Source organism: Montipora foliosa, chromosome 8 (assembly GCF_036669935.1).
Source record: "Montipora foliosa isolate CH-2021 chromosome 8, ASM3666993v2, whole genome shotgun sequence".
Lineage (NCBI taxonomy): Eukaryota > Metazoa > Cnidaria > Anthozoa > Scleractinia > Acroporidae > Montipora > Montipora foliosa.
Window position 1 is genome coordinate 32594523 of NC_090876.1, and position 27500 is coordinate 32622022.

A 27500-nucleotide genomic window follows, 5' to 3' on the forward strand; every position below is an offset into this window, starting at 1 on the left:
GAAGAGATAAATTTCAATCACCTGCATGATTTTAGCTGGCCTCACATTGAGACGAGTCCAGTTGTCACGAAACACATAAGCATACTTCAATCCTGGGACTTTACGGCTGATACCCCTGTCTGCCCTTTGCATCTCCTCTGTGATGATCTTCTCAATTGTCCCCCATCCAAACTGGATGCCATCCAGTGTTAGTTTCTTGGACCCACTGGGTGAAAAGGCCCTGTTTTAACGTCATAGGTGTGTATATCTGATGGATATAACACTAGTACACGATCTGGGATCGTGGTGTGATCGACATCTTCGAATGGAGAATGTTTCGAGGTAAGAGACCTTAGCTCACCACAAAAACCGGCCGATTTCAGATCCCTGTGCCACCCTTTTAGCCTCTCCAGTCGAGCCGCTTTCGCAGTAACCTCAGCAGAATTAGGTGTTTTCTTCTGCAAGAGTTTCCTTCGCAAAACGTCGTTGATACTAGAACTTGTGGTTGCACAATCTCCCTCATCGGCTTCGGACCCTTCGCATTCGGCGCTACGTTGAAGACCGAAATCCAATGATATAGCACTTTTTCTACGCTGGCCATCGGAAAGATCCGATTCATCCGTAGAACGTTTCATTATGGACACTTTTCGCAGAACTTACATGGGAATTGACGACGATAAAACACCACACAGAACCATTAATAATGAGTTTCCCATGAGCTTGCGAGAACTTGCGAAAATTTTATTCCATCACTTTATGCTCAGTCTGGCGGTTCATTTTAAACTTTCATTTATGGATATCCATTCCCCTACGGCTGTAAAATTAGGAAAACGATACACGGTAAAAGGAAAAACAGTCAATGGACGGGATCCTGGATGGTTTTCGCCTTCGTCCGCCATTTTGTTTCCGCTTTTCGCGGTTTACTTTACAGAAATATGATACTTTTCGCGGGAAAAAGCCGTTCTTAAAATAAATCTACTCGGGAAAGGGTTGACTCAAGGAATTAGTGGAGATAGAGGCTCCCCTTGATGGGTTCCTGCCTTGGGGTATCGTTTGTGATGTCATACTATTTCAACGTTTGGGTGACATCTTGTTCTGGCATGAATAACCTCGATCTCACGTAATAATGTTACGGCTTGCCTGAGGGAACTCAAGTCCCGCTGCACAGGGTTACTACATGGATGGGTGTCCGTTCGGCTTTATCCTGTGCTGTTCATTCTGGGTGCCGTTTGGCTATCCTGTAGGAAGGCTACTGATATCCCACAAAACTGATATTGCATTATAACACTTGTATTCCATAACTGTTTTTAACAAAATTATTAGCAACAAGCTTAAAGTCAAAATACTTACCGTATAATACCCTTATTACTGAATAAATACTACAAAAGGGTACTAAACAATAAGAAAAATATACAAGCACTAACAGTACAATGCAATATTTGTACTTGCTTCGTGAGCTTTCTATGAAATAACTAATACATGTGGAAAAAAATGCTAAATATTGTTATAAGTAGAAACGTGCATTTGTAATTTTCACACAGGTTGCAGGAAGTGAACTCCATTTTAGTAATCAAAACTGAGTAATTAATCGTACAATGAAATTCTGTTAAATTCTTCGAACTCTTCATTCCAGATTTTAATCCATGCACAAGTGGAAATTACCAAACTATAAATTCTTCCGATCGTCTCGTTGGGAACACTGACCAAAGCTCGTTAAAGTGCGATAGGTATGATCTCATCCCAGGATGGTATCGTTTCACTGGTGATGCTGGAGATAAGATACCAAACACACGACCACCACACACCCGCCGCTGTGGTACGCATGCCCCAGGTTGGATGAAGGGTAGCAACCCTGTCGTAGCCGATGGTGAAGTGACTCGAACGGTTTGTTACTTCTGGTCGGGAAACCCCTGTAGATGGAGGAACAGCATCAAAGTGAAAAATTGTGGAGCATTTTACGTCTATGAGCTGCAAAAGCCTCCAGCATGTTGGCTCCGATATTGCGGTGAGTAGATACGTTCAAGCCATAGTCCTGCAAATGATCAGCATGCCATGACATGCCATGCATGACCTTGTACAACTTAAGTTCCAAATCTATTCGATGTATACAAATTTTGTCTTACGCATATCTTTATTAAAGGGTAAACACTAATTTTCAAGGTTGCACTGGACTGGATCTGAATTGCCCATTTTGCGTCTTTTTAGGTGAGGCCAGTGAATGCTCACACTACACAACTCTTGACCAAGCTGATCGTGCAGTGGGTAACACGGATCAAAGAAACCTTAAATGTGATCGCTGGGGTGCAGACCAAATTGTGTCACATGACTGGTATCGCATGACAGGGGACAGTGGCGATCAGATTCCAGAGCAATGTGTTCCCATCAATAGATGTGGTACGCATGCTCCAGGATGGCTTAATGACACCCACCCAACAGTCCAGGATGGACTGCAGAGTGCTCAAGTTTGTTATCACTGGAATAACAACTGCTGTAAATGGAAGAGCAACATCAAGATCCGGAACTGTAGTAGTTATTTCGTGTACCAGTTGGTAAAGCCTCCAGCTTGTCACTTGCGTTACTGTGGTAACAGAAATGGTATGTATGATTTGTGCTTTATGTATTTGAAAACATATTAATTGATAGGATTTTGTGGGCGGTGATGTAAGACAAAGATTGCGTCTGTGGAAAAACGGAAACCGGGACTTGTTTATGATGTTCGCGGCTGATTAACAGATTTGCAATTATTTATTGAAGGAGGTCTGTGACTTAAGTTCGGGGTATCAAACTAGCTTTTGCTGTCTTAAACTCAAAGAATATGATAGAAGACTTTATTTAAGAAGTTTTGTTTGATTTAAGGAAGGACACAGCCTTTATCGGTTGTGTTGCTTTTTCAATGTTTTTAGGCCTACAGGAATAATCATCCATTTTAGTTTATCAAACACTAACAACTTTGCTTATTATTCCAGCATTGTCTACCACACCACCACCGATAACAAGACCAGGTACGATATGCATTAACAAGCAATCAAAGAAAACAACACGAATCAGGAAACTAAAAATGTCAGCGTTCAACGTCCCTTCTCTGAGCGAAACAAACTCTTTTTACCCGTTTTCATTTACCTGAGAGTAAGACTCGAGAATTCCAGGAAGTCGCCTTTATGTTTTAAATTACAGATACCGGTTTTTTTCTTATGTTAATGCTAACCAATGGAATATGAAAGAAAGTAATTTTGTAATTGTATTGTATTGGTTTATTACACCACAGCGCTTGATCCATGCACAAGTGGCATTTATCGGACTATCAATTCTTCTGATCGTCTCGTTGGAAACACTGATCAAAGCTCGTTAAAGTGTGATAGGTATGATCTCATCCCAGGATGGTATCGTTTCACTGGTGATGCTGGAGATAAGATACCAAACACACGACCACCACACACCCGCCGCTGTGGTACGCATGCCCCAGGTTGGATCAAGGGTAGCAACCCTGTCGTAGCCGATGGTGAAGTGACTCGAACGGTTTGTTACTTCTGGTCGGGACACCCCTGTAGATGGAGGAACAGCATCAAAGTGAAAAATTGTGGAGCATTTTACGTCTATGAGCTGCAAAAGCCTCCAGCATGTTGGCTCCGATATTGCGGTGAGTAGATACGTTCAAGCCATAGTCCTGCAAAGGATCAGCAATATAGGGACGCTGTAAAGTGAATGGCACTGCATTTGTTAAGGAACGTCACACGCTACGGATGCCATGCATGACCTTGTACAACTTAGGTTCCAAATCTATTTGATGTATACAAATTTTGTCTTACGCATATCTTTATTAGAGGGTAAACACTAATTTTCAAGGTTGCACTGGACTGGATCTGAATTGCCCATTTTGCGTCTTTTTAGGTGAGGCCAGTGAATGCTCACACTACACAACTCTTGACCAAGCTGATCGTGCAGTGGGTAACACGGATCAAAGAAACCTTAAATGTGATCGCCGGGGTGCAGACCAAATTGTGTCACATGACTGGTATCGCATGACAGGGGACAGTGGCGATCAGATTCCAGAGCAATGTGTTGCCATCAATAGATGTGGTACGCATGCTCCAGGATGGCTTAATGACACCCACCCAACAGTCCAGGATGGACTGCAGAGTGCTCAAGTTTGTTATCACTGGAATAACAACTGCTGTAAATGGAAGAGCAACATCAAGATCCGGAACTGTAGTAGTTATTTCGTGTACCAGTTGGTAAAGCCTCCAACTTGTTACTTGCGTTACTGTGGTAACAGAAATGGTGTGTATGATTTGTGCTTTATGTATTTGAAAACATATTAATTGATAGGATTTTGTGGGCGGTGATGTAAGACAAAGATTGCGTCTGTGGAAAAACGGAAACCGGGACTTGTTTATGATGTTCGCGGCTGATTAACAGATTTGCAATTATTTATTGAAGGAGGTCTGTGACTTAAGTTCGGGGTATCAAACTAGCTTTTGCTGTCTTAAACTCAAAGAATATGATAGAAGACTTTATTTAAGAAGTTTTGTTTGATTTAAGGAAGGACACAGCCTTTATCGGTTGTGTTGCTTTTTCAATGTTTTTAGGCCTACAGGAATAATCATCCATTTTAGTTTATCAAACACTAACAACTTTGCTTATTATTCCAGCATTGTCTACCACACCACCACCGATAACAAGACCAGGTACGATATGCATTAACAAGCAATCAAAGAAAACAACACGAATCAGGAAACTAAAAATGTCAGCGTTAAACGTCCCTTCTCTGAGCGAAACAAACTCTTTTTACCCGTTTTCATTTACCTGAGAGTAAGACTCGAGAATTCCAGGAAGTCGCCTTTATGTTTTAAATTACAGATACCGGTTTTTTTCTTATGTTAATGCTAACCAATGGAATATGAAAGAAAGTAATTTTGTAATTGTATTGTATTGGTTTATTACACCACAGCGCTTGATCCATGCACAAGTGGCATTTATCGGACTATCAATTCTTCTGATCGTCTCGTTGGAAACACTGATCAAAGCTCGTTAAAGTGTGATAGGTATGATCTCATCCCAGGATGGTATCGTTTCACTGGTGATGCTGGAGATAAGATACCAAACACACGACCACCACACACCCGCCGCTGTGGTACGCATGCCCCAGGTTGGATCAAGGGTAGCAACCCTGTCGTAGCCGATGGTGAAGTGACTCGAACGGTTTGTTACTTCTGGTCGGGACACCCCTGTAGATGGAGGAACAGCATCAAAGTGAAAAATTGTGGAGCATTTTACGTCTATGAGCTGCAAAAGCCTCCAGCATGTTGGCTCCGATATTGCGGTGAGTAGATACGTTCAAGCCATAGTCCTGCAAAGGATCAGCAATATAGGGACGCTGTAAAGTGAATGGCACTGCATTTGTTAAGGAACGTCACACGCTACGGATGCCATGCATGACCTTGTACAACTTAGGTTCCAAATCTATTTGATGTATACAAATTTTGTCTTACGCATATCTTTATTAGAGGGTAAACACTAATTTTCAAGGTTGCACTGGACTGGATCTGAATTGCCCATTTTGCGTCTTTTTAGGTGAGGCCAGTGAATGCTCACACTACACAACTCTTGACCAAGCTGATCGTGCAGTGGGTAACACGGATCAAAGAAACCTTAAATGTGATCGCCGGGGTGCAGACCAAATTGTGTCACATGACTGGTATCGCATGACAGGGGACAGTGGCGATCAGATTCCAGAGCAATGTGTTGCCATCAATAGATGTGGTACGCATGCTCCAGGATGGCTTAATGACACCCACCCAACAGTCCAGGATGGACTGCAGAGTGCTCAAGTTTGTTATCACTGGAATAACAACTGCTGTAAATGGAAGAGCAACATCAAGATCCGGAACTGTAGTAGTTATTTCGTGTACCAGTTGGTAAAGCCTCCAACTTGTTACTTGCGTTACTGTGGTAACAGAAATGGTGTGTATGATTTGTGCTTTATGTATTTGAAAACATATTAATTGATAGGATTTTGTGGGCGGTGATGTAAGACAAAGATTGCGTCTGTGGAAAAACGGAAACCGGGACTTGTTTATGATGTTCGCGGCTGATTAACAGATTTGCAATTATTTATTGAAGGAGGTCTGTGACTTAAGTTCGGGGTATCAAACTAGCTTTTGCTGTCTTAAACTCAAAGAATATGATAGAAGACTTTATTTAAGAAGTTTTGTTTGATTTAAGGAAGGACACAGCCTTTATCGGTTGTGTTGCTTTTTCAATGTTTTTAGGCCTACAGGAATAATCATCCATTTTAGTTTATCAAACACTAACAACTTTGCTTATTATTCCAGCATTGTCTACCACACCACCACCGATAACAAGACCAGGTACGATATGCATTAACAAGCAATCAAAGAAAACAACACGAATCAGGAAACTAAAAATGTCAGCGTTCAACGTCCCTTCTCTGAGCGAAACAAACTCTTTTTACCCGTTTTCATTTACCTGAGAGTAAGACTCGAGAATTCCAGGAAGTCGCCTTTATGTTTTAAATTACAGATACCGGTTTTTTTCTTATGTTAATGCTAACCAATGGAATATGAAAGAAAGTAATTTTGTAATTGTATTGTATTGGTTTATTACACCACAGCGCTTGATCCATGCACAAGTGGCATTTATCGGACTATCAATTCTTCTGATCGTCTCGTTGGAAACACTGATCAAAGCTCGTTAAAGTGTGATAGGTATGATCTCATCCCAGGATGGTATCGTTTCACTGGTGATGCTGGAGATAAGATACCAAACACACGACCACCACACACCCGCCGCTGTGGTACGCATGCCCCAGGTTGGATCAAGGGTAGCAACCCTGTCGTAGCCGATGGTGAAGTGACTCGAACGGTTTGTTACTTCTGGTCGGGACACCCCTGTAGATGGAGGAACAGCATCAAAGTGAAAAATTGTGGAGCATTTTACGTCTATGAGCTGCAAAAGCCTCCAGCATGTTGGCTCCGATATTGCGGTGAGTAGATACGTTCAAGCCATAGTCCTGCAAAGGATCAGCAATATAGGGACGCTGTAAAGTGAATGGCACTGCATTTGTTAAGGAACGTCACACGCTACGGATGCCATGCATGACCTTGTACAACTTAGGTTCCAAATCTATTTGATGTATACAAATTTTGTCTTACGCATATCTTTATTAGAGGGTAAACACTAATTTTCAAGGTTGCACTGGACTGGATCTGAATTGCCCATTTTGCGTCTTTTTAGGTGAGGCCAGTGAATGCTCACACTACACAACTCTTGACCAAGCTGATCGTGCAGTGGGTAACACGGATCAAAGAAACCTTAAATGTGATCGCCGGGGTGCAGACCAAATTGTGTCACATGACTGGTATCGCATGACAGGGGACAGTGGCGATCAGATTCCAGAGCAATGTGTTGCCATCAATAGATGTGGTACGCATGCTCCAGGATGGCTTAATGACACCCACCCAACAGTCCAGGATGGACTGCAGAGTGCTCAAGTTTGTTATCACTGGAATAACAACTGCTGTAAATGGAAGAGCAACATCAAGATCCGGAACTGTAGTAGTTATTTCGTGTACCAGTTGGTAAAGCCTCCAACTTGTTACTTGCGTTACTGTGGTAACAGAAATGGTGTGTATGATTTGTGCTTTATGTATTTGAAAACATATTAATTGATAGGATTTTGTGGGCGGTGATGTAAGACAAAGATTGCGTCTGTGGAAAAACGGAAACCGGGACTTGTTTATGATGTTCGCGGCTGATTAACAGATTTGCAATTATTTATTGAAGGAGGTCTGTGACTTAAGTTCGGGGTATCAAACTAGCTTTTGCTGTCTTAAACTCAAAGAATATGATAGAAGACTTTATTTAAGAAGTTTTGTTTGATTTAAGGAAGGACACAGCCTTTATCGGTTGTGTTGCTTTTTCAATGTTTTTAGGCCTACAGGAATAATCATCCATTTTAGTTTATCAAACACTAACAACTTTGCTTATTATTCCAGCATTGTCTACCACACCACCACCGATAACAAGACCAGGTACGATATGCATTAACAAGCAATCAAAGAAAACAACACGAATCAGGAAACTAAAAATGTCAGCGTTCAACGTCCCTTCTCTGAGCGAAACAAACTCTTTTTACCCGTTTTCATTTACCTGAGAGTAAGACTCGAGAATTCCAGGAAGTCGCCTTTATGTTTTAAATTACAGATACCGGTTTTTTTCTTATGTTAATGCTAACCAATGGAATATGAAAGAAAGTAATTTTGTAATTGTATTGTATTGGTTTATTACACCACAGCGCTTGATCCATGCACAAGTGGCATTTATCGGACTATCAATTCTTCTGATCGTCTCGTTGGAAACACTGATCAAAGCTCGTTAAAGTGTGATAGGTATGATCTCATCCCAGGATGGTATCGTTTCACTGGTGATGCTGGAGATAAGATACCAAACACACGACCACCACACACCCGCCGCTGTGGTACGCATGCCCCAGGTTGGATCAAGGGTAGCAACCCTGTCGTAGCCGATGGTGAAGTGACTCGAACGGTTTGTTACTTCTGGTCGGGACACCCCTGTAGATGGAGGAACAGCATCAAAGTGAAAAATTGTGGAGCATTTTACGTCTATGAGCTGCAAAAGCCTCCAGCATGTTGGCTCCGATATTGCGGTGAGTAGATACGTTCAAGCCATAGTCCTGCAAAGGATCAGCAATATAGGGACGCTGTAAAGTGAATGGCACTGCATTTGTTAAGGAACGTCACACGCTACGGATGCCATGCATGACCTTGTACAACTTAGGTTCCAAATCTATTTGATGTATACAAATTTTGTCTTACGCATATCTTTATTAGAGGGTAAACACTAATTTTCAAGGTTGCACTGGACTGGATCTGAATTGCCCATTTTGCGTCTTTTTAGGTGAGGCCAGTGAATGCTCACACTACACAACTCTTGACCAAGCTGATCGTGCAGTGGGTAACACGGATCAAAGAAACCTTAAATGTGATCGCCGGGGTGCAGACCAAATTGTGTCACATGACTGGTATCGCATGACAGGGGACAGTGGCGATCAGATTCCAGAGCAATGTGTTGCCATCAATAGATGTGGTACGCATGCTCCAGGATGGCTTAATGACACCCACCCAACAGTCCAGGATGGACTGCAGAGTGCTCAAGTTTGTTATCACTGGAATAACAACTGCTGTAAATGGAAGAGCAACATCAAGATCCGGAACTGTAGTAGTTATTTCGTGTACCAGTTGGTAAAGCCTCCAACTTGTTACTTGCGTTACTGTGGTAACAGAAATGGTGTGTATGATTTGTGCTTTATGTATTTGAAAACATATTAATTGATAGGATTTTGTGGGCGGTGATGTAAGACAAAGATTGCGTCTGTGGAAAAACGGAAACCGGGACTTGTTTATGATGTTCGCGGCTGATTAACAGATTTGCAATTATTTATTGAAGGAGGTCTGTGACTTAAGTTCGGGGTATCAAACTAGCTTTTGCTGTCTTAAACTCAAAGAATATGATAGAAGACTTTATTTAAGAAGTTTTGTTTGATTTAAGGAAGGACACAGCCTTTATCGGTTGTGTTGCTTTTTCAATGTTTTTAGGCCTACAGGAATAATCATCCATTTTAGTTTATCAAACACTAACAACTTTGCTTATTATTCCAGCATTGTCTACCACACCACCACCGATAACAAGACCAGGTACGATATGCATTAACAAGCAATCAAAGAAAACAACACGAATCAGGAAACTAAAAATGTCAGCGTTCAACGTCCCTTCTCTGAGCGAAACAAACTCTTTTTACCCGTTTTCATTTACCTGAGAGTAAGACTCGAGAATTCCAGGAAGTCGCCTTTATGTTTTAAATTACAGATACCGGTTTTTTTCTTATGTTAATGCTAACCAATGGAATATGAAAGAAAGTAATTTTGTAATTGTATTGTATTGGTTTATTACACCACAGCGCTTGATCCATGCACAAGTGGCATTTATCGGACTATCAATTCTTCTGATCGTCTCGTTGGAAACACTGATCAAAGCTCGTTAAAGTGTGATAGGTATGATCTCATCCCAGGATGGTATCGTTTCACTGGTGATGCTGGAGATAAGATACCAAACACACGACCACCACACACCCGCCGCTGTGGTACGCATGCCCCAGGTTGGATCAAGGGTAGCAACCCTGTCGTAGCCGATGGTGAAGTGACTCGAACGGTTTGTTACTTCTGGTCGGGACACCCCTGTAGATGGAGGAACAGCATCAAAGTGAAAAATTGTGGAGCATTTTACGTCTATGAGCTGCAAAAGCCTCCAGCATGTTGGCTCCGATATTGCGGTGAGTAGATACGTTCAAGCCATAGTCCTGCAAAGGATCAGCAATATAGGGACGCTGTAAAGTGAATGGCACTGCATTTGTTAAGGAACGTCACACGCTACGGATGCCATGCATGACCTTGTACAACTTAGGTTCCAAATCTATTTGATGTATACAAATTTTGTCTTACGCATATCTTTATTAGAGGGTAAACACTAATTTTCAAGGTTGCACTGGACTGGATCTGAATTGCCCATTTTGCGTCTTTTTAGGTGAGGCCAGTGAATGCTCACACTACACAACTCTTGACCAAGCTGATCGTGCAGTGGGTAACACGGATCAAAGAAACCTTAAATGTGATCGCCGGGGTGCAGACCAAATTGTGTCACATGACTGGTATCGCATGACAGGGGACAGTGGCGATCAGATTCCAGAGCAATGTGTTGCCATCAATAGATGTGGTACGCATGCTCCAGGATGGCTTAATGACACCCACCCAACAGTCCAGGATGGACTGCAGAGTGCTCAAGTTTGTTATCACTGGAATAACAACTGCTGTAAATGGAAGAGCAACATCAAGATCCGGAACTGTAGTAGTTATTTCGTGTACCAGTTGGTAAAGCCTCCAACTTGTTACTTGCGTTACTGTGGTAACAGAAATGGTGTGTATGATTTGTGCTTTATGTATTTGAAAACATATTAATTGATAGGATTTTGTGGGCGGTGATGTAAGACAAAGATTGCGTCTGTGGAAAAACGGAAACCGGGACTTGTTTATGATGTTCGCGGCTGATTAACAGCTTTGCAATTATTTATTGAAGGAGGTCTGTGACTTAAGTTCGGGGTATCAAACTAGCTTTTGCTGTCTTAAACTCAAAGAATATGATAGAAGACTTTATTTAAGAAGTTTTGTTTGATTTAAGGAAGGACACAGCCTTTATCGGTTGTGTTGCTTTTTCAATGTTTTTAGGCCTACAGGAATAATCATCCATTTTAGTTTATCAAACACTAACAACTTTGCTTATTATTCCAGCATTGTCTACCACACCACCACCGATAACAAGACCAGGTACGATATGCATTAACAAGCAATCAAAGAAAACAACACGAATCAGGAAACTAAAAATGTCAGCGTTCAACGTCCCTTCTCTGAGCGAAACAAACTCTTTTTACCCGTTTTCATTTACCTGAGAGTAAGACTCGAGAATTCCAGGAAGTCGCCTTTATGTTTTAAATTACAGATACCGGTTTTTTTCTTATGTTAATGCTAACCAATGGAATATGAAAGAAAGTAATTTTGTAATTGTATTGTATTGGTTTATTACACCACAGCGCTTGATCCATGCACAAGTGGCATTTATCGGACTATCAATTCTTCTGATCGTCTCGTTGGAAACACTGATCAAAGCTCGTTAAAGTGTGATAGGTATGATCTCATCCCAGGATGGTATCGTTTCACTGGTGATGCTGGAGATAAGATACCAAACACACGACCACCACACACCCGCCGCTGTGGTACGCATGCCCCAGGTTGGATCAAGGGTAGCAACCCTGTCGTAGCCGATGGTGAAGTGACTCGAACGGTTTGTTACTTCTGGTCGGGACACCCCTGTAGATGGAGGAACAGCATCAAAGTGAAAAATTGTGGAGCATTTTACGTCTATGAGCTGCAAAAGCCTCCAGCATGTTGGCTCCGATATTGCGGTGAGTAGATACGTTCAAGCCATAGTCCTGCAAAGGATCAGCAATATAGGGACGCTGTAAAGTGAATGGCACTGCATTTGTTAAGGAACGTCACACGCTACGGATGCCATGCATGACCTTGTACAACTTAGGTTCCAAATCTATTTGATGTATACAAATTTTGTCTTACGCATATCTTTATTAGAGGGTAAACACTAATTTTCAAGGTTGCACTGGACTGGATCTGAATTGCCCATTTTGCGTCTTTTTAGGTGAGGCCAGTGAATGCTCACACTACACAACTCTTGACCAAGCTGATCGTGCAGTGGGTAACACGGATCAAAGAAACCTTAAATGTGATCGCCGGGGTGCAGACCAAATTGTGTCACATGACTGGTATCGCATGACAGGGGACAGTGGCGATCAGATTCCAGAGCAATGTGTTGCCATCAATAGATGTGGTACGCATGCTCCAGGATGGCTTAATGACACCCACCCAACAGTCCAGGATGGACTGCAGAGTGCTCAAGTTTGTTATCACTGGAATAACAACTGCTGTAAATGGAAGAGCAACATCAAGATCCGGAACTGTAGTAGTTATTTCGTGTACCAGTTGGTAAAGCCTCCAACTTGTTACTTGCGTTACTGTGGTAACAGAAATGGTGTGTATGATTTGTGCTTTATGTATTTGAAAACATATTAATTGATAGGATTTTGTGGGCGGTGATGTAAGACAAAGATTGCGTCTGTGGAAAAACGGAAACCGGGACTTGTTTATGATGTTCGCGGCTGATTAACAGATTTGCAATTATTTATTGAAGGAGGTCTGTGACTTAAGTTCGGGGTATCAAACTAGCTTTTGCTGTCTTAAACTCAAAGAATATGATAGAAGACTTTATTTAAGAAGTTTTGTTTGATTTAAGGAAGGACACAGCCTTTATCGGTTGTGTTGCTTTTTCAATGTTTTTAGGCCTACAGGAATAATCATCCATTTTAGTTTATCAAACACTAACAACTTTGCTTATTATTCCAGCATTGTCTACCACACCACCACCGATAACAAGACCAGGTACGATATGCATTAACAAGCAATCAAAGAAAACAACACGAATCAGGAAACTAAAAATGTCAGCGTTCAACGTCCCTTCTCTGAGCGAAACAAACTCTTTTTACCCGTTTTCATTTACCTGAGAGTAAGACTCGAGAATTCCAGGAAGTCGCCTTTATGTTTTAAATTACAGATACCGGTTTTTTTCTTATGTTAATGCTAACCAATGGAATATGAAAGAAAGTAATTTTGTAATTGTATTGTATTGGTTTATTACACCACAGCGCTTGATCCATGCACAAGTGGCATTTATCGGACTATCAATTCTTCTGATCGTCTCGTTGGAAACACTGATCAAAGCTCGTTAAAGTGTGATAGGTATGATCTCATCCCAGGATGGTATCGTTTCACTGGTGATGCTGGAGATAAGATACCAAACACACGACCACCACACACCCGCCGCTGTGGTACGCATGCCCCAGGTTGGATCAAGGGTAGCAACCCTGTCGTAGCCGATGGTGAAGTGACTCGAACGGTTTGTTACTTCTGGTCGGGACACCCCTGTAGATGGAGGAACAGCATCAAAGTGAAAAATTGTGGAGCATTTTACGTCTATGAGCTGCAAAAGCCTCCAGCATGTTGGCTCCGATATTGCGGTGAGTAGATACGTTCAAGCCATAGTCCTGCAAAGGATCAGCAATATAGGGACGCTGTAAAGTGAATGGCACTGCATTTGTTAAGGAACGTCACACGCTACGGATGCCATGCATGACCTTGTACAACTTAGGTTCCAAATCTATTTGATGTATACAAATTTTGTCTTACGCATATCTTTATTAGAGGGTAAACACTAATTTTCAAGGTTGCACTGGACTGGATCTGAATTGCCCATTTTGCGTCTTTTTAGGTGAGGCCAGTGAATGCTCACACTACACAACTCTTGACCAAGCTGATCGTGCAGTGGGTAACACGGATCAAAGAAACCTTAAATGTGATCGCCGGGGTGCAGACCAAATTGTGTCACATGACTGGTATCGCATGACAGGGGACAGTGGCGATCAGATTCCAGAGCAATGTGTTGCCATCAATAGATGTGGTACGCATGCTCCAGGATGGCTTAATGACACCCACCCAACAGTCCAGGATGGACTGCAGAGTGCTCAAGTTTGTTATCACTGGAATAACAACTGCTGTAAATGGAAGAGCAACATCAAGATCCGGAACTGTAGTAGTTATTTCGTGTACCAGTTGGTAAAGCCTCCAACTTGTTACTTGCGTTACTGTGGTAACAGAAATGGTGTGTATGATTTGTGCTTTATGTATTTGAAAACATATTAATTGATAGGATTTTGTGGGCGGTGATGTAAGACAAAGATTGCGTCTGTGGAAAAACGGAAACCGGGACTTGTTTATGATGTTCGCGGCTGATTAACAGATTTGCAATTATTTATTGAAGGAGGTCTGTGACTTAAGTTCGGGGTATCAAACTAGCTTTTGCTGTCTTAAACTCAAAGAATATGATAGAAGACTTTATTTAAGAAGTTTTGTTTGATTTAAGGAAGGACACAGCCTTTATCGGTTGTGTTGCTTTTTCAATGTTTTTAGGCCTACAGGAATAATCATCCATTTTAGTTTATCAAACACTAACAACTTTGCTTATTATTCCAGCATTGTCTACCACACCACCACCGATAACAAGACCAGGTACGATATGCATTAACAAGCAATCAAAGAAAACAACACGAATCAGGAAACTAAAAATGTCAGCGTTCAACGTCCCTTCTCTGAGCGAAACAAACTCTTTTTACCCGTTTTCATTTACCTGAGAGTAAGACTCGAGAATTCCAGGAAGTCGCCTTTATGTTTTAAATTACAGATACCGGTTTTTTTCTTATGTTAATGCTAACCAATGGAATATGAAAGAAAGTAATTTTGTAATTGTATTGTATTGGTTTATTACACCACAGCGCTTGATCCATGCACAAGTGGCATTTATCGGACTATCAATTCTTCTGATCGTCTCGTTGGAAACACTGATCAAAGCTCGTTAAAGTGTGATAGGTATGATCTCATCCCAGGATGGTATCGTTTCACTGGTGATGCTGGAGATAAGATACCAAACACACGACCACCACACACCCGCCGCTGTGGTACGCATGCCCCAGGTTGGATCAAGGGTAGCAACCCTGTCGTAGCCGATGGTGAAGTGACTCGAACGGTTTGTTACTTCTGGTCGGGACACCCCTGTAGATGGAGGAACAGCATCAAAGTGAAAAATTGTGGAGCATTTTACGTCTATGAGCTGCAAAAGCCTCCAGCATGTTGGCTCCGATATTGCGGTGAGTAGATACGTTCAAGCCATAGTCCTGCAAAGGATCAGCAATATAGGGACGCTGTAAAGTGAATGGCACTGCATTTGTTAAGGAACGTCACACGCTACGGATGCCATGCATGACCTTGTACAACTTAGGTTCCAAATCTATTTGATGTATACAAATTTTGTCTTACGCATATCTTTATTAGAGGGTAAACACTAATTTTCAAGGTTGCACTGGACTGGATCTGAATTGCCCATTTTGCGTCTTTTTAGGTGAGGCCAGTGAATGCTCACACTACACAACTCTTGACCAAGCTGATCGTGCAGTGGGTAACACGGATCAAAGAAACCTTAAATGTGATCGCCGGGGTGCAGACCAAATTGTGTCACATGACTGGTATCGCATGACAGGGGACAGTGGCGATCAGATTCCAGAGCAATGTGTTGCCATCAATAGATGTGGTACGCATGCTCCAGGATGGCTTAATGACACCCACCCAACAGTCCAGGATGGACTGCAGAGTGCTCAAGTTTGTTATCACTGGAATAACAACTGCTGTAAATGGAAGAGCAACATCAAGATCCGGAACTGTAGTAGTTATTTCGTGTACCAGTTGGTAAAGCCTCCAACTTGTTACTTGCGTTACTGTGGTAACAGAAATGGTGTGTATGATTTGTGCTTTATGTATTTGAAAACATATTAATTGATAGGATTTTGTGGGCGGTGATGTAAGACAAAGATTGCGTCTGTGGAAAAACGGAAACCGGGACTTGTTTATGATGTTCGCGGCTGATTAACAGATTTGCAATTATTTATTGAAGGAGGTCTGTGACTTAAGTTCGGGGTATCAAACTAGCTTTTGCTATCTTAAACTCAAAGAATATGATAGAAGACTTTATTTAAGAAGTTTTGTTTGATTTAAGGAAGGACACAGCCTTTATCGGTTCTGTTGCTTTTTCAATGTTTTTAGGCCCACAGGAATAATCATCCATTTTAGTTTATCAAACACTAACAACTTTGCTTATTATTCCAGCATTGTCTACCACACCACCACCGATAACAAGACCAGGTACGATATGCATTAACAAGCAATCAAAGAAAACAACACGAATCAGGAAACTAAAAATGTCAGCGTTCAACGTCCCTTCTCTGAGCGAAACAAACTCTTTTTACCCGTTTTCATTTACCTGAGAGTAAGACTCGAGAATTCTTTGAATTCGCCTTTGTGTTTTAATTTACAGATAGGTTTCCTTTGGTAGTAAGTTTGAAAGAATTCTATCTAGGGTGGGGGTGATGCAACCTGTGCGTTGTTTTTTTTGCTTCCCAAATCATGTGATGTCTTGCTCGTGTTTTCAGCGATATATTGAGCACGAGTAAAGGCCAAACAGAGTTCTGGGCATCCAGCTAGTTTTAGTTTAAGAAAGAAAAACTCCCTTCACAAATGAGTCAATTTTTAAATGTTGTGAACTTGACTTATAATAGGCAAATGCTCCGTGAAGGCTAAACCTAGGGATAAAAGGTTTAGCATTCTGGTTACGAGTGAATTTACAAATCGACAGGCTTGTCTGGGGGAGGGTTTCAAGGTGCAAGGAAGCGTTAGTTCCTGTCAAAATAAAATATCCATATACTGACTATCCATGTGAAAGTATGTTTCACCCGTGTGGAACCAGAGCAAGTCAGTCAGTGTACCGACGGCAACACAGATGAAACGCAAAACAAGCAGCTATTTTGCCATTAATGAAGTTTGGCAGGGTGGGATTGGACCCTGTGTATCCTCATGGTAATCTTCCAGCCATCGGACGATTGTTAGTGCATTCTCCGTTCCATGGATTGCCCAACTCCCAATGTTTTCAAAACCAGATGCAAATATTAAAAAAAGGATCTTAAGATTTTTTGAATGCATCCATTTTTCCCTTGCTACCTACCGGTAAAAAAAGTGTTAGTACGGTCGCAGTCACATATCACGCACAACGAGATTATTTTTTGTTCTTCATTGATTCGATTCAATGCGTTTTTTAACAATCTACGAAGAAATTGAACTCTTCATCTTGCGGTGTCTCAAACGATATAATTCGCACTTAGCAATCATTTTGCTTTGATAAAAGAAATAGCTTTTCCCTTCAAGATCGACTGTCTTGGATTCTGGCCTAAAGATAAAAGAATAGCCCGATTGCGAAATAATTTGGTTCGTTCTTGTTCTTACACCTTCCGAGAAGAACAAATTAAAAATAATCAAAGAATTTCACAGGTTAATCCCTAAAGGAATCCGCTAAAAACATATCTAAGAATCTTACAGCTCGTCTGTATAAATCGTTTTGGAAACAACTTAGCAGTCCAAAACAGCATCGTCTACGACTCACATTTTTTGGAGTGACAGACATATCCCTGTGTTTTGCTTAATGTGTTCTTGTTTTCTTGGTACCGTACAAACTCGTGTAGGGAGCAACAAACCGACAGAAATTTAGAGCTTTCCTCCACCTTTGCCATTTTCGCGGGAACAATTTGGCGGAGGCGTCGCTAAAAAAGCCGCCCAAGCTGAAAAGCTATTTGAATGTAAACGTTGACGATTCTGATTGACTCGGGATGGCCTTTATGCTATCGTTGATTGGTTATCATGTGACTTCCACAAGTGTATAGGCTTTTTTCACATTTGAAAATATAGCGCATAGATTTCTACAAATGAGTTCTTTGGAATGAAATTCTCATGTTACTGGTAATATAATTTGGTTTTGGTGACCATACGTACGTGTATGCAAAAGTGACAGTATCACGTGACCATACCGCGGGCTCAAGTTTAGAGATTAGCAGACTCCTCGGGCTTTTTGGTCAGCGGGTGAGCGCCCGGAGAGACTCTGGGATAATTGACTTCAACTATTTTTTGATTGGCCGCTTGCGTAACAATGGCAGTCCGACAGGAGGTCGGTAAGTAATTCGGAAACCCCAGAATTTGGAGGGAGATTCAAAATCTAAAACTGCGTTTCAGTGTTGTTTGTTTCTTCTACCTCAGAAATATATAAATCACAAAAATAATAAAACGACGGGATTTGAATTTGTCTAATACCGCACGGGAATTTTCTCACGCTGCTAAAAACTAATTACTATTGCTGTTGCAAAAGTACCGCGGGAAAACGTTTCATCAGTCACTTTGGGGAGAAATCTGTGGAAGAGGGTCTTGTCGAAGCCATTCAGAATTACGGAAACATAAAATCATTTCCACAAAAATTTGTTGATCGTATTGTTTGCACGATGGAATGCACGCTGAAACACTAAAAACACACTTGCCGAAAGCGTCAGAAGTTTCATCTTCACTGGCTCTTACATCAATCCAATGATCATTTCTCCAGTTTCTTTTATGGTGTGTACTGCTAAAATTTTTGTTTCTCGAACACTTTCAACCCGTTATTTCTACTGTTTACTGTTTTTTCTTTTCTGTTTCCTTTTAAACTCAAGCATGCGCAATAACATCGGAACCTACGTTTTCTGGGAAAATGGAGTTCATTATCCCAGAGTCTCTCCGGGCGCTCACCCGCTGACCAAAAAGCCCGACGACTCTGGGTACGAGATTGACAGCGTACATCTTTGATATTGGACATCTATGTCAAGGTAAATTGACACCTGTCGAAACAAGGGATGCGCTAAACAGTATCACGTGACCATATCACGGGTTCAAGTTTGTAGGTCAACGAGGCCAGCCTTTTTGAAAATTGACCACTGACCAGGTACTGGGTTTCGATTGGATCGCAGGCTCAAGCCAGGTTAACTTATTGTAATAATAAATTACCCGGAAGCTCCGCTTTAAGGCTTGGCTAAATTTATATATTAGCGCGAGCCCGTAATAGTGGGTTGCCGTTAACATGGGCTATGCCTAGATTACGCTTGTAAAGTCAGGGTCTTCGAAAACCCCGAAAAAACTTCTGCAGACATCGGAAGAGGATTTCCTCTTTGTCTTCAATTAAAATTTCCCAACAAAAGGGGCTTCTTGGGGAAATCAAACCTTTGTCGTTTCAGTAGCATCTGAAAAATCAACGACTTACGCAACCGGTTGGAAGGACACAAAACACGTCCCTTCTTTCAATAAATTTCTAAAGAACTTCTTCCTGAACAAGTTTGAGATGTCTGAGGATGGAAATTCGCAAATTAGGCTTGTTGGACGGCATTTCTGAAAGAACTCAGGAACCCATGTCAGATACGCTACCAATTAATGTACGCCGTATTTGTTTTCCTCAAACGAATTTGTTTAAATTCCTCCAAACTGGTTTTTGAACACTCGCGTAATTTAGCTGATCAAGATCTCGTAAATTTTGGTGGTTCGTTTGATTAGAGGTTTCTTTTTTTTCGTTTTGATTTTCTTGCTCGCATCCTGGCCGTAAAAAAATCCAGGGTAGTCGTGTGTTGACCTAATCATCGAAAACAACAGACTGAAGTTTTTCGTAACCATGTTGTATGAGATGATGTCCGCCTTATTGAGAGTCAAGCAATAAAATTGTCTGTTTGGTACCACGAAAGTGTCCGTAATTCCGTAATAGCGAGAGTCCGTAATAGCAGGAGCCATTTCCAGTCAAAAGTCTATAGCGTTCGCCAGGGATCTCGATTTTGTCCGTAAAAGCCAATGTCCGTAATAGCTGGATTTTCCCAAAGTGAGGGTTGACTATATTTTGAGCCAAGGAGCCAAATGTAGTAAATCGTGTTTCAAATTATATTTACCAGCAAGAGTACGCGATGGGTGTGCACCTTGGTCTTAATTGGACGTTATCCTCATCATATTTGATAGAACAAGGAAAAACAATACTTCACTGGAATTAAATATACTATACTTAGGGTGACCAATGCATCCATTGCAATACAATATCTTTGCTGATGTTATGAACGTACAAAGTAAGTCTTATTGATGGTTGGCAAATGATGGATGGTACACACCAAAAGTAAAATAAACGTAATTTTTGTCCTTAGCAGTTACCTTGATTTATGCCAAATGTAAGTATGCATGCGAGTAATTCCTCGCCGAATAAAATAATATAATGGGTCTCTTGTTGTTTCGGTCTTTCACATCATCGAAGAAAAAAACTTTAAAATTAGTAGAAATAATTACTTATGGCTACCAATTTTCTTGGTGCGTAACACGCTGTACGTAAATAAGGGCAAAAAGCAGTCGTCAAAAATCGTTTTAATTTTGTCTTCAATTTGTGATGTGTGGTTTGTCAATGGCACAAACGAAACAAAAGTTTAAGCAGTTGTTTCTAAGGTGGCATTAGTAAAGTTTATGGAAATGCTTGTGGTCTGCAGTTGTCATGTCTAGTAACGTTAACTCTGCTTTTTTGTTTATTGTAGTCAGCACTCCGCCCACGGCACACCCACCCGGCCCTCAAGGTAAGATCGTTTGCTCGCTTTTAATGTCTTTGATTGTATCTCTTTTAGATGAAAATTCACGTGTTCCACAGAGATACTGTATAGAAAGGTTGCTGGACATCACAACAACAGAAACGCAAACCCAACCTTGTCATAAAAACCTGATATCCATCTCTATTTAGTAACTATTCACCTCAGTGTCGGTGGCTAGTGGTGGATATTCACCACCAGCCACCGACATTGAGGTGAATATATTTTTTAGTATATGCTAAAACAGTGAGATAATTTAGAGCAAAAAATGATTTTAACTCATTTATTCCCGCAAAGATTACAACATTTTTGGGCGCAAATTCCGCGCAAATTGCTCGGAGGGGAATAGCAAAGGATATCCGGAGTTGAGTAGCCAATCAGCGGGCGAGATCAACGCTGTCCATTGTTTTAGTATATACTAATCATGCATTATTGTATGGCTCTCACAAGGACTGGGAATAACCAAATTCACGAATTTGATTGGCTGAAATCGATATTGACCGCGGTCTACATTTTCCCATCTAAACCATTATCTAGACGGGTAATGTTTTGCTGTAAAAAAATGCAAACTTAAATGCAAAAATATTGAGTATTTCTTCTACCAATATTTATTTATATTATGGAAGAGCCAAAAAGCGTGATGAGAAAAAAAAAGGTAAGGAGGACGAACAAGCTTTGGCAGAAATAAGTTCAGCTCATCACCACTCATCGCCGTTCGAGAGCAAAATGTCGGTTAGTACAAAACAGTCACATTAAACGAATTAAATTGTTCTTGTTTGCCGTATAATAGAAATCTTATTAACCACGGTCGTCTGTGCAGACCTCACTGCGTTCGGTCTGTACTCACGACCTCTGTCAAGATTTTCGGTTAATAAGAGCTAATTATAAAACAATATTTAATATTATTTTTCGTAGATCTGTGATTTACGCCATATCTCATTCCTAGGATGCTTTACATAAAGTTGGAAAATACAGGCTTTTGTTTGTTCAGTCTTTTGTCAGTCGAGCGTTCCGTCGGTCAGTTTGACTCAGTCTGTGCCTTCCGCTCTTGCATGACGTCATAAGAACACGTGACGTTTTTCTTTTTTGAGCGAGTTGAGTTTCGTTAGTCGAGTGATAACCATCTAGCGTTGAGTTTATAATACAGTCCTGTGGTGTGATATAACGAACCAGTGCAATAAGAATGTCATTTGAGCACATATTTAGTCCCTTCGAGCCGGATGTGGAGTTAATTCTTTTGGAAATACGGCGAGACTTGTGAGTATAGTGAAGACAGCGAAACGTGTTTACAGTAATTGTACGCGAAGTGTCAACAACGACAACCTTCATCTTCTGTATTTAACCCGTGGGAAATTCGTCGAAAATGAGTTGCGAAGACGAACGGAGAGGACAAACACCACTGTTATTTACATCCAAAGAGACTATGGCATCATCCAAGTCAAGTAATAGTACAATTTTGAGAAAGAAATTACAAGCTGAGAAGCTCGCGCTTGAGCTAAAAATATCCGAGGAAAAACGTGAGTAGGAAATCAAACTAATTCGCGCCGAAGCAGAGCGACGTGCCACAGTACGTAGGAAGCTCTTCCCAAAAAGGATTGCGGGTCAGACAATGAGAATATCATCGATGAAGAACTTTGTAAGTTACCATTTGATAGTGTAAATGATCGAGTCTCTCGCTTAGGCGTGAATTCCGCTCTCTCAGAATACTGAAGATGGCGAACAAATTGCTTCGAATTTACATTTGACAAATCCAAGGGAATTAACACGGCAGGATAAAGTTGAGCTGTGAACAAAATTACCAGCGTGTGAAAACCATACCACAGGATACCCACCCTTCTCAATGGAGACCTTTGATCAGTTGTTTGAGAATGTTCTACCAGCATTTGCAACAATTGTGAAGCCGAGCGTACCGAGATTTAACGGCAATCCCAGGCCATCGTCTGAGCAAATGTCGTAGAAGAGACAGATGCAAGGTTGAGGGTTGTGCAATGCGTCACCACACGTTTCTTCATGAGGTTGACTTGAACGCAGAAGAGCAAAACAAGAATCAGTGAGAATGTCAGACAGTGCGACATCTGCAGTGACTACTCCTCAGGACAGTGAGGTTACCTTAAGCGAGATGCAAGAGGTGCATCAGCAGTATGGTCAATCTGTTTGCTCAGGTTGTGATGCTGGTGGTTGTGCTTTAGTTGAGGTATTACCGGTGGTTGTGTTTGGGGATAATGGTGAACAGCGGGTAATGGCCCTGCGTGATTCGGTTGTAATACTACCCTTATGGATGAGAGCTTGGAGGTGACATTGGGACTCAAAGGCAATGAGATAGATCTTGGAATTCCGGGCGTCAATTCTCGAAAAGTATTCACTTCTCCGCATATCAAGAAGTGTCATGTTGCTCGAGTTGGAAAAGAGGAAGTCAGGTACCAATTACGAGACGTGAAGACAGTGCCAAACCTGACTGGTCCCGATCAGAGGATGAAGTGATCAACAATCAAGTACCAGTATCGCCACCTGAAGGACGTGGATATTGATGACACCGATTTGGGCCCAGTGCATCTTATAATTGGAACTAACAACTCAAACCTAATTCTACCTAAACGAACTGTGAAGCCCTGAGAGTATTCAGGCGACGATAGAGTACCCTATGGTGCTCAGACCCCACTTGGCTTGGCAGTTACAAACTGGTTGCCAGGTGACCAGAAAGTGTCATCGTCTTACAATGCATTAAAAGTGGATGAGGATGAGGATGAAGATTAAAGACGGCTGGCCGTTGCTCAGTCAGAAATTGAAACCTTGGGAGTGGTGATGGTAGCAAATCCAACCCGTTCAATCGAGGACAAGCGAGCACTTGCTCTCATGGTGCGGACAACAGTGAAGATTGAAGGAGAAGATGCATACGTGTCTGTACTGTTGTGGAGAGAGGAGCATCCAACTCTACCGAACAACTATGGTATGGCTGAGCGACAGCTAAAGTCCTTGGAGAAGAAATTTGAGAATAACCCAGAGATGAAGCAGAAATAAGCAGAGTCCATCAGGGATGATGTTGAGAAGGGCTACGTGAAGAAACTTAGCGAAGCTGAGGTACAAAGCGAAAGCAAAGTGATTTGGTACTTACCACATCGGTATGTCATCAACCCCAAGCAACCCGATCGTCTTAGAAGAGTGTACGACGCATCAGCGAAATTTATGGGCCACAGTCTGAACGATAAGATTTTCACAGGGCCAAACCTTTTGTCCTTCTTGTTTGGAATTGTGTTCAGATTCTGTGAGGGTAGAATTGCCATGGCTGCGGATGTGAAGGAGATCTACCATATGCTTCCCCTACCAGATTGTGATAAACCGTCGATGAGGTTCTTATGGAGAGAATCAGCAGAAGAGGAACCGAGCGTGTACCAGTTTGAAAGAACAGTGTTTGGAGAACTTTCATCGCCATCCAGGGCGAACTAACAAATTAGGAACAATGCAGATGAGAATGGAGGAGATTTTCCCTTGGGTGTGAAAGCCGTTTACAAGCATTTCTACATGGAAAAATACGGCACTCCTCAGCTTTACAGACATGTTTCGGCAGTTGCCTCTGCCATCTTCAGTGTGAAATGAACAATAAATTCCATTGAAATATAAATACTTGAGAAATTACAATAATAATAGCAGTAAGTAAGACTATGACAATAGTAATTCAAAATTAAACCGAAAGTTTTAAATTAACATGTTTGACCTGTGCGTTGTGTTGGTTTGTCCAAAAATATGTGCAACGCCTCTTTGATTTTAAGAGCAAATCGCGAAGATGCCTGATCGATGTTTTTTGTTTGTATGTTAACTGATCACCTTCCTTTTCGACCCGTTAAGAGTCTTTTCCCTTATTTCCCTCTCAGGCTAACGCAATTTATATGTATCAGGATTAGTTATAACAATTATTTCTATTATTTATTATTTATTTTTATTTACTTGTTTATTTATTTATATAATGTGTGTGTGTGTGTGTGTGTGTGTGTGTGTGTGTGAGAGCTTATTAATTATACAGTGTCACTTTTAGTAGCCCGCCTAGAATAGCTCTGCTAACTGCGGGCTACAAAGGCCTTTTTCACTATTGTTAAAATCAAGTCTCTGTTGTTGTGTTGTTGTAAAATTGTCACGAGAGCATGCAGAGCGACATGCTAACGAGCTCTCCAGATGCTTGAAAATGTGTGAGGCCCTGTCCCTTTCCAAGTGTTCCCTTACACGTGTGTTGAAATGTCGGGTGGTCTCACCGACATAGCGAGCTGCACAGCCTGCACACGAAAATTTATAAACTACACATGATCCATTGGGGATGGGGTCTTTCACACTAAAGAGGCTATCTACTTTAAAGGAAGAAAACGCTAACACAATGTTTGCATCATTACAATAGAAATGTGAAAATCGACGAATGCGCTTTTGGGCAATGCTAGAAAAATGACCTATAATAAAATGTATTGGGCGCTTGTTCACCAGTTGATCTTACAGAGTTGCCTGTTTCATGCTGAGTGACACTGCAGTTAATGATTCTTTCTATTAGTCTAGATGGATACAGGTTTTTCTTTAGGATAAATGTTACTGACGCGATATCCTCATTAAACGCTTGCCAGGTGTTACAAATCTTGTTGATAGCCTTCATAAGTGGATGACAAATAACGCAGAAGTCTTGCAAACTATTCCAGAGCAGGACAGATTTCCACGATTCCCTGATTTGAGCGAGAATAAGCAGCCGACAGACAGAGCTTTAGGTATCATATGGGATGCTGAGGAAGATATGTTGAAGTTTACTGGGTTAAGTGGAGATGCTAGCACTACGAGGAGAAAAATACTTGGCCGAGCGTTCTCAGTTTGGGATCCTCGAGGGCTTGTGCTCCCTTTTACAATTAGAAGTCAGATCATATTGCAGAATTTAAATCACATGAAGTACAGCTGGGATGACGACTTGAGGGAAGCTGATCTTCCAGAATGGCGTGAATGGTACAGTGAAGCAGCATCACTTGATGAGATCAAGATTCCCAGAGCCTTCCTTGGTCAAATGAAATCTATGAGAGAAACCTCTTTACACGTGTCTTGTGATTCTAGTCAGGATGCGTATGGTGCATACGCCTATTTGAGGCGAGAGTTTGAGGATACCACCGTGGAATACAGATTGGTAGCTGGGAAAGGACAAGTTGCACCCCTGAAGATTCAGTCGATCTGCAGGATCGAGCTCATGGGAGCGCTCTTAGCAGCACGCCTAGCTCAGACTCTAACGCCGGAGTTAACGATAAAGATAGAGACGATAACCTTCTGGAATGATTTTATTACACTTCTACATTGGATAGGCCAGACCAGTTCCGATTACAAAGCGTTCGTGGGCAACTGGGTGTCTGATATTCACAGAATTATGAGTGCGCTGGAGTCCACACTGGGGGCGGGCACAGTTTACTGGAGATGTGTTTCAACAGAGTGCAACCCTGCTGATGACAGCACACGAAGACTACGCCCTTCTCAGTTCAACATGAGTCACCGCTACTATCGTGGACCTGAGTTTCCATATATGCCAGTTAATGTTTGGCCAGAGAGTAAGATTGAGGTACCTCAAAAAGAAGTTGAAGAGAGTGAAAGAAAATCAAGATGGGTTGGAATATTGCACCAGTGTATGGTCGTCCAAATGTTTCAATATTCGCTAAATTCTATTCGCTGTCGCTAAAACTCATTCGCTGTCGCTAAGACTCATTCGCTGTCGCTAAGACTCATTCGCTATCGCTAAATTTGCATTCGATATCGCTAAATGTCATTCGCTGTCGCTAAATTTCATTCGCTGTCGCTAAAAATGAACCGCTTCACTGCGCGCAGACAATGACAAAACACGTACGAACAGCAAGACGGCCTGGAAACGAATTGCGTGAGGGTCGGCCTTGGAGGTTTCTAACAATATTTTGCAACAGCGAAGTTGATGTAGTAATGACGAATACTGTTGAATGTCAGCGAATATTATGTTTTCATTTTAGCAAATGCAAATTAAGTTAATTCAGTACTAGCGAAGGAACATTTGCAACAGCGAATGCGGTTTTGCGACAGCGAATAGAATTTAGCGAATATTGAAACATTTGGACGACCATACCAGTGTGAATTCTTGTTGGGCTGGAAGAGATATTCATCACTGGCGAAAATGAGAAGATGCATACGTGAAAAGGTTTTTAAACAACACGCAAACAAAGAAGGAAGAGCGTCTGACAGGACCGCTTACAGTACCGGAGTTGAGATCTGCTCAGAATGACATAGTGAAGGGGGCACAAGCTGAATCGTTTGATGAGGAGGTGCAACTCCTAAAGAAGGGTCGAGAGATCCATAAACGGAGCAGATTCAAGTCCCTTGACCCGAGATTGGAAGATGGATATTTGGTTGTAGGTGAAATGCCACAGAAAGCCCAGGCCATACCATACCGTACACGACATCCCAAGATTATTTTTCTCACGTCATGAGCTTGCACAGCAAATCATTGATGAAATGAATCGTTCTTATTACCATCCGCCGACAGAGTACCTGTTGAATCAAATTAGACAAGAGTATTGGATCATTCATGATCGACAGGCTGTCCGAAGTGCAAAGTTAAAGGGCAGTTATTGTTACCGCCAGACAGTGAAGCCCCTCGAGCAGAAAATGGGAAACCTACCTGAATGTAGACTTGAAGTAGGGGTGGTATTGGAGTTTACTTTTTTGGACCAATGATAGTTAAGGAGCAGCGTAGTGACGTGAAAGTTTATGGCTGTTT

General features: G+C 41.6%; 1 protein-coding gene across 1 annotated transcript in view; it reads left to right on the forward strand.

The window, feature by feature from the left end:
• The window catches only part of LOC138012662 (uncharacterized), a 55107-nt gene that overhangs the window by 16359 nt on the left and 11248 nt on the right, over positions 1–27500 (forward strand). Inside the window, exons 2-29 of the mRNA XM_068859489.1 lie at positions 1613–1984; positions 2185–2574; positions 2946–2981; positions 3245–3616; positions 3868–4257; positions 4629–4664; positions 4928–5299; positions 5551–5940; positions 6312–6347; positions 6611–6982; positions 7234–7623; positions 7995–8030; positions 8294–8665; positions 8917–9306; positions 9678–9713; positions 9977–10348; positions 10600–10989; positions 11361–11396; positions 11660–12031; positions 12283–12672; positions 13044–13079; positions 13343–13714; positions 13966–14355; positions 14727–14762; positions 15026–15397; positions 15649–16038; positions 16410–16445; positions 20705–20743. Of these exons, the coding sequence (XP_068715590.1) occupies positions 1613–1984; positions 2185–2574; positions 2946–2981; positions 3245–3616; positions 3868–4257; positions 4629–4664; positions 4928–5299; positions 5551–5940; positions 6312–6347; positions 6611–6982; positions 7234–7623; positions 7995–8030; positions 8294–8665; positions 8917–9306; positions 9678–9713; positions 9977–10348; positions 10600–10989; positions 11361–11396; positions 11660–12031; positions 12283–12672; positions 13044–13079; positions 13343–13714; positions 13966–14355; positions 14727–14762; positions 15026–15397; positions 15649–16038; positions 16410–16445; positions 20705–20743 (7221 nt within the window). The remainder of the gene's footprint in view (positions 1–1612; positions 1985–2184; positions 2575–2945; positions 2982–3244; positions 3617–3867; positions 4258–4628; positions 4665–4927; positions 5300–5550; positions 5941–6311; positions 6348–6610; positions 6983–7233; positions 7624–7994; positions 8031–8293; positions 8666–8916; positions 9307–9677; positions 9714–9976; positions 10349–10599; positions 10990–11360; positions 11397–11659; positions 12032–12282; positions 12673–13043; positions 13080–13342; positions 13715–13965; positions 14356–14726; positions 14763–15025; positions 15398–15648; positions 16039–16409; positions 16446–20704; positions 20744–27500) is intronic.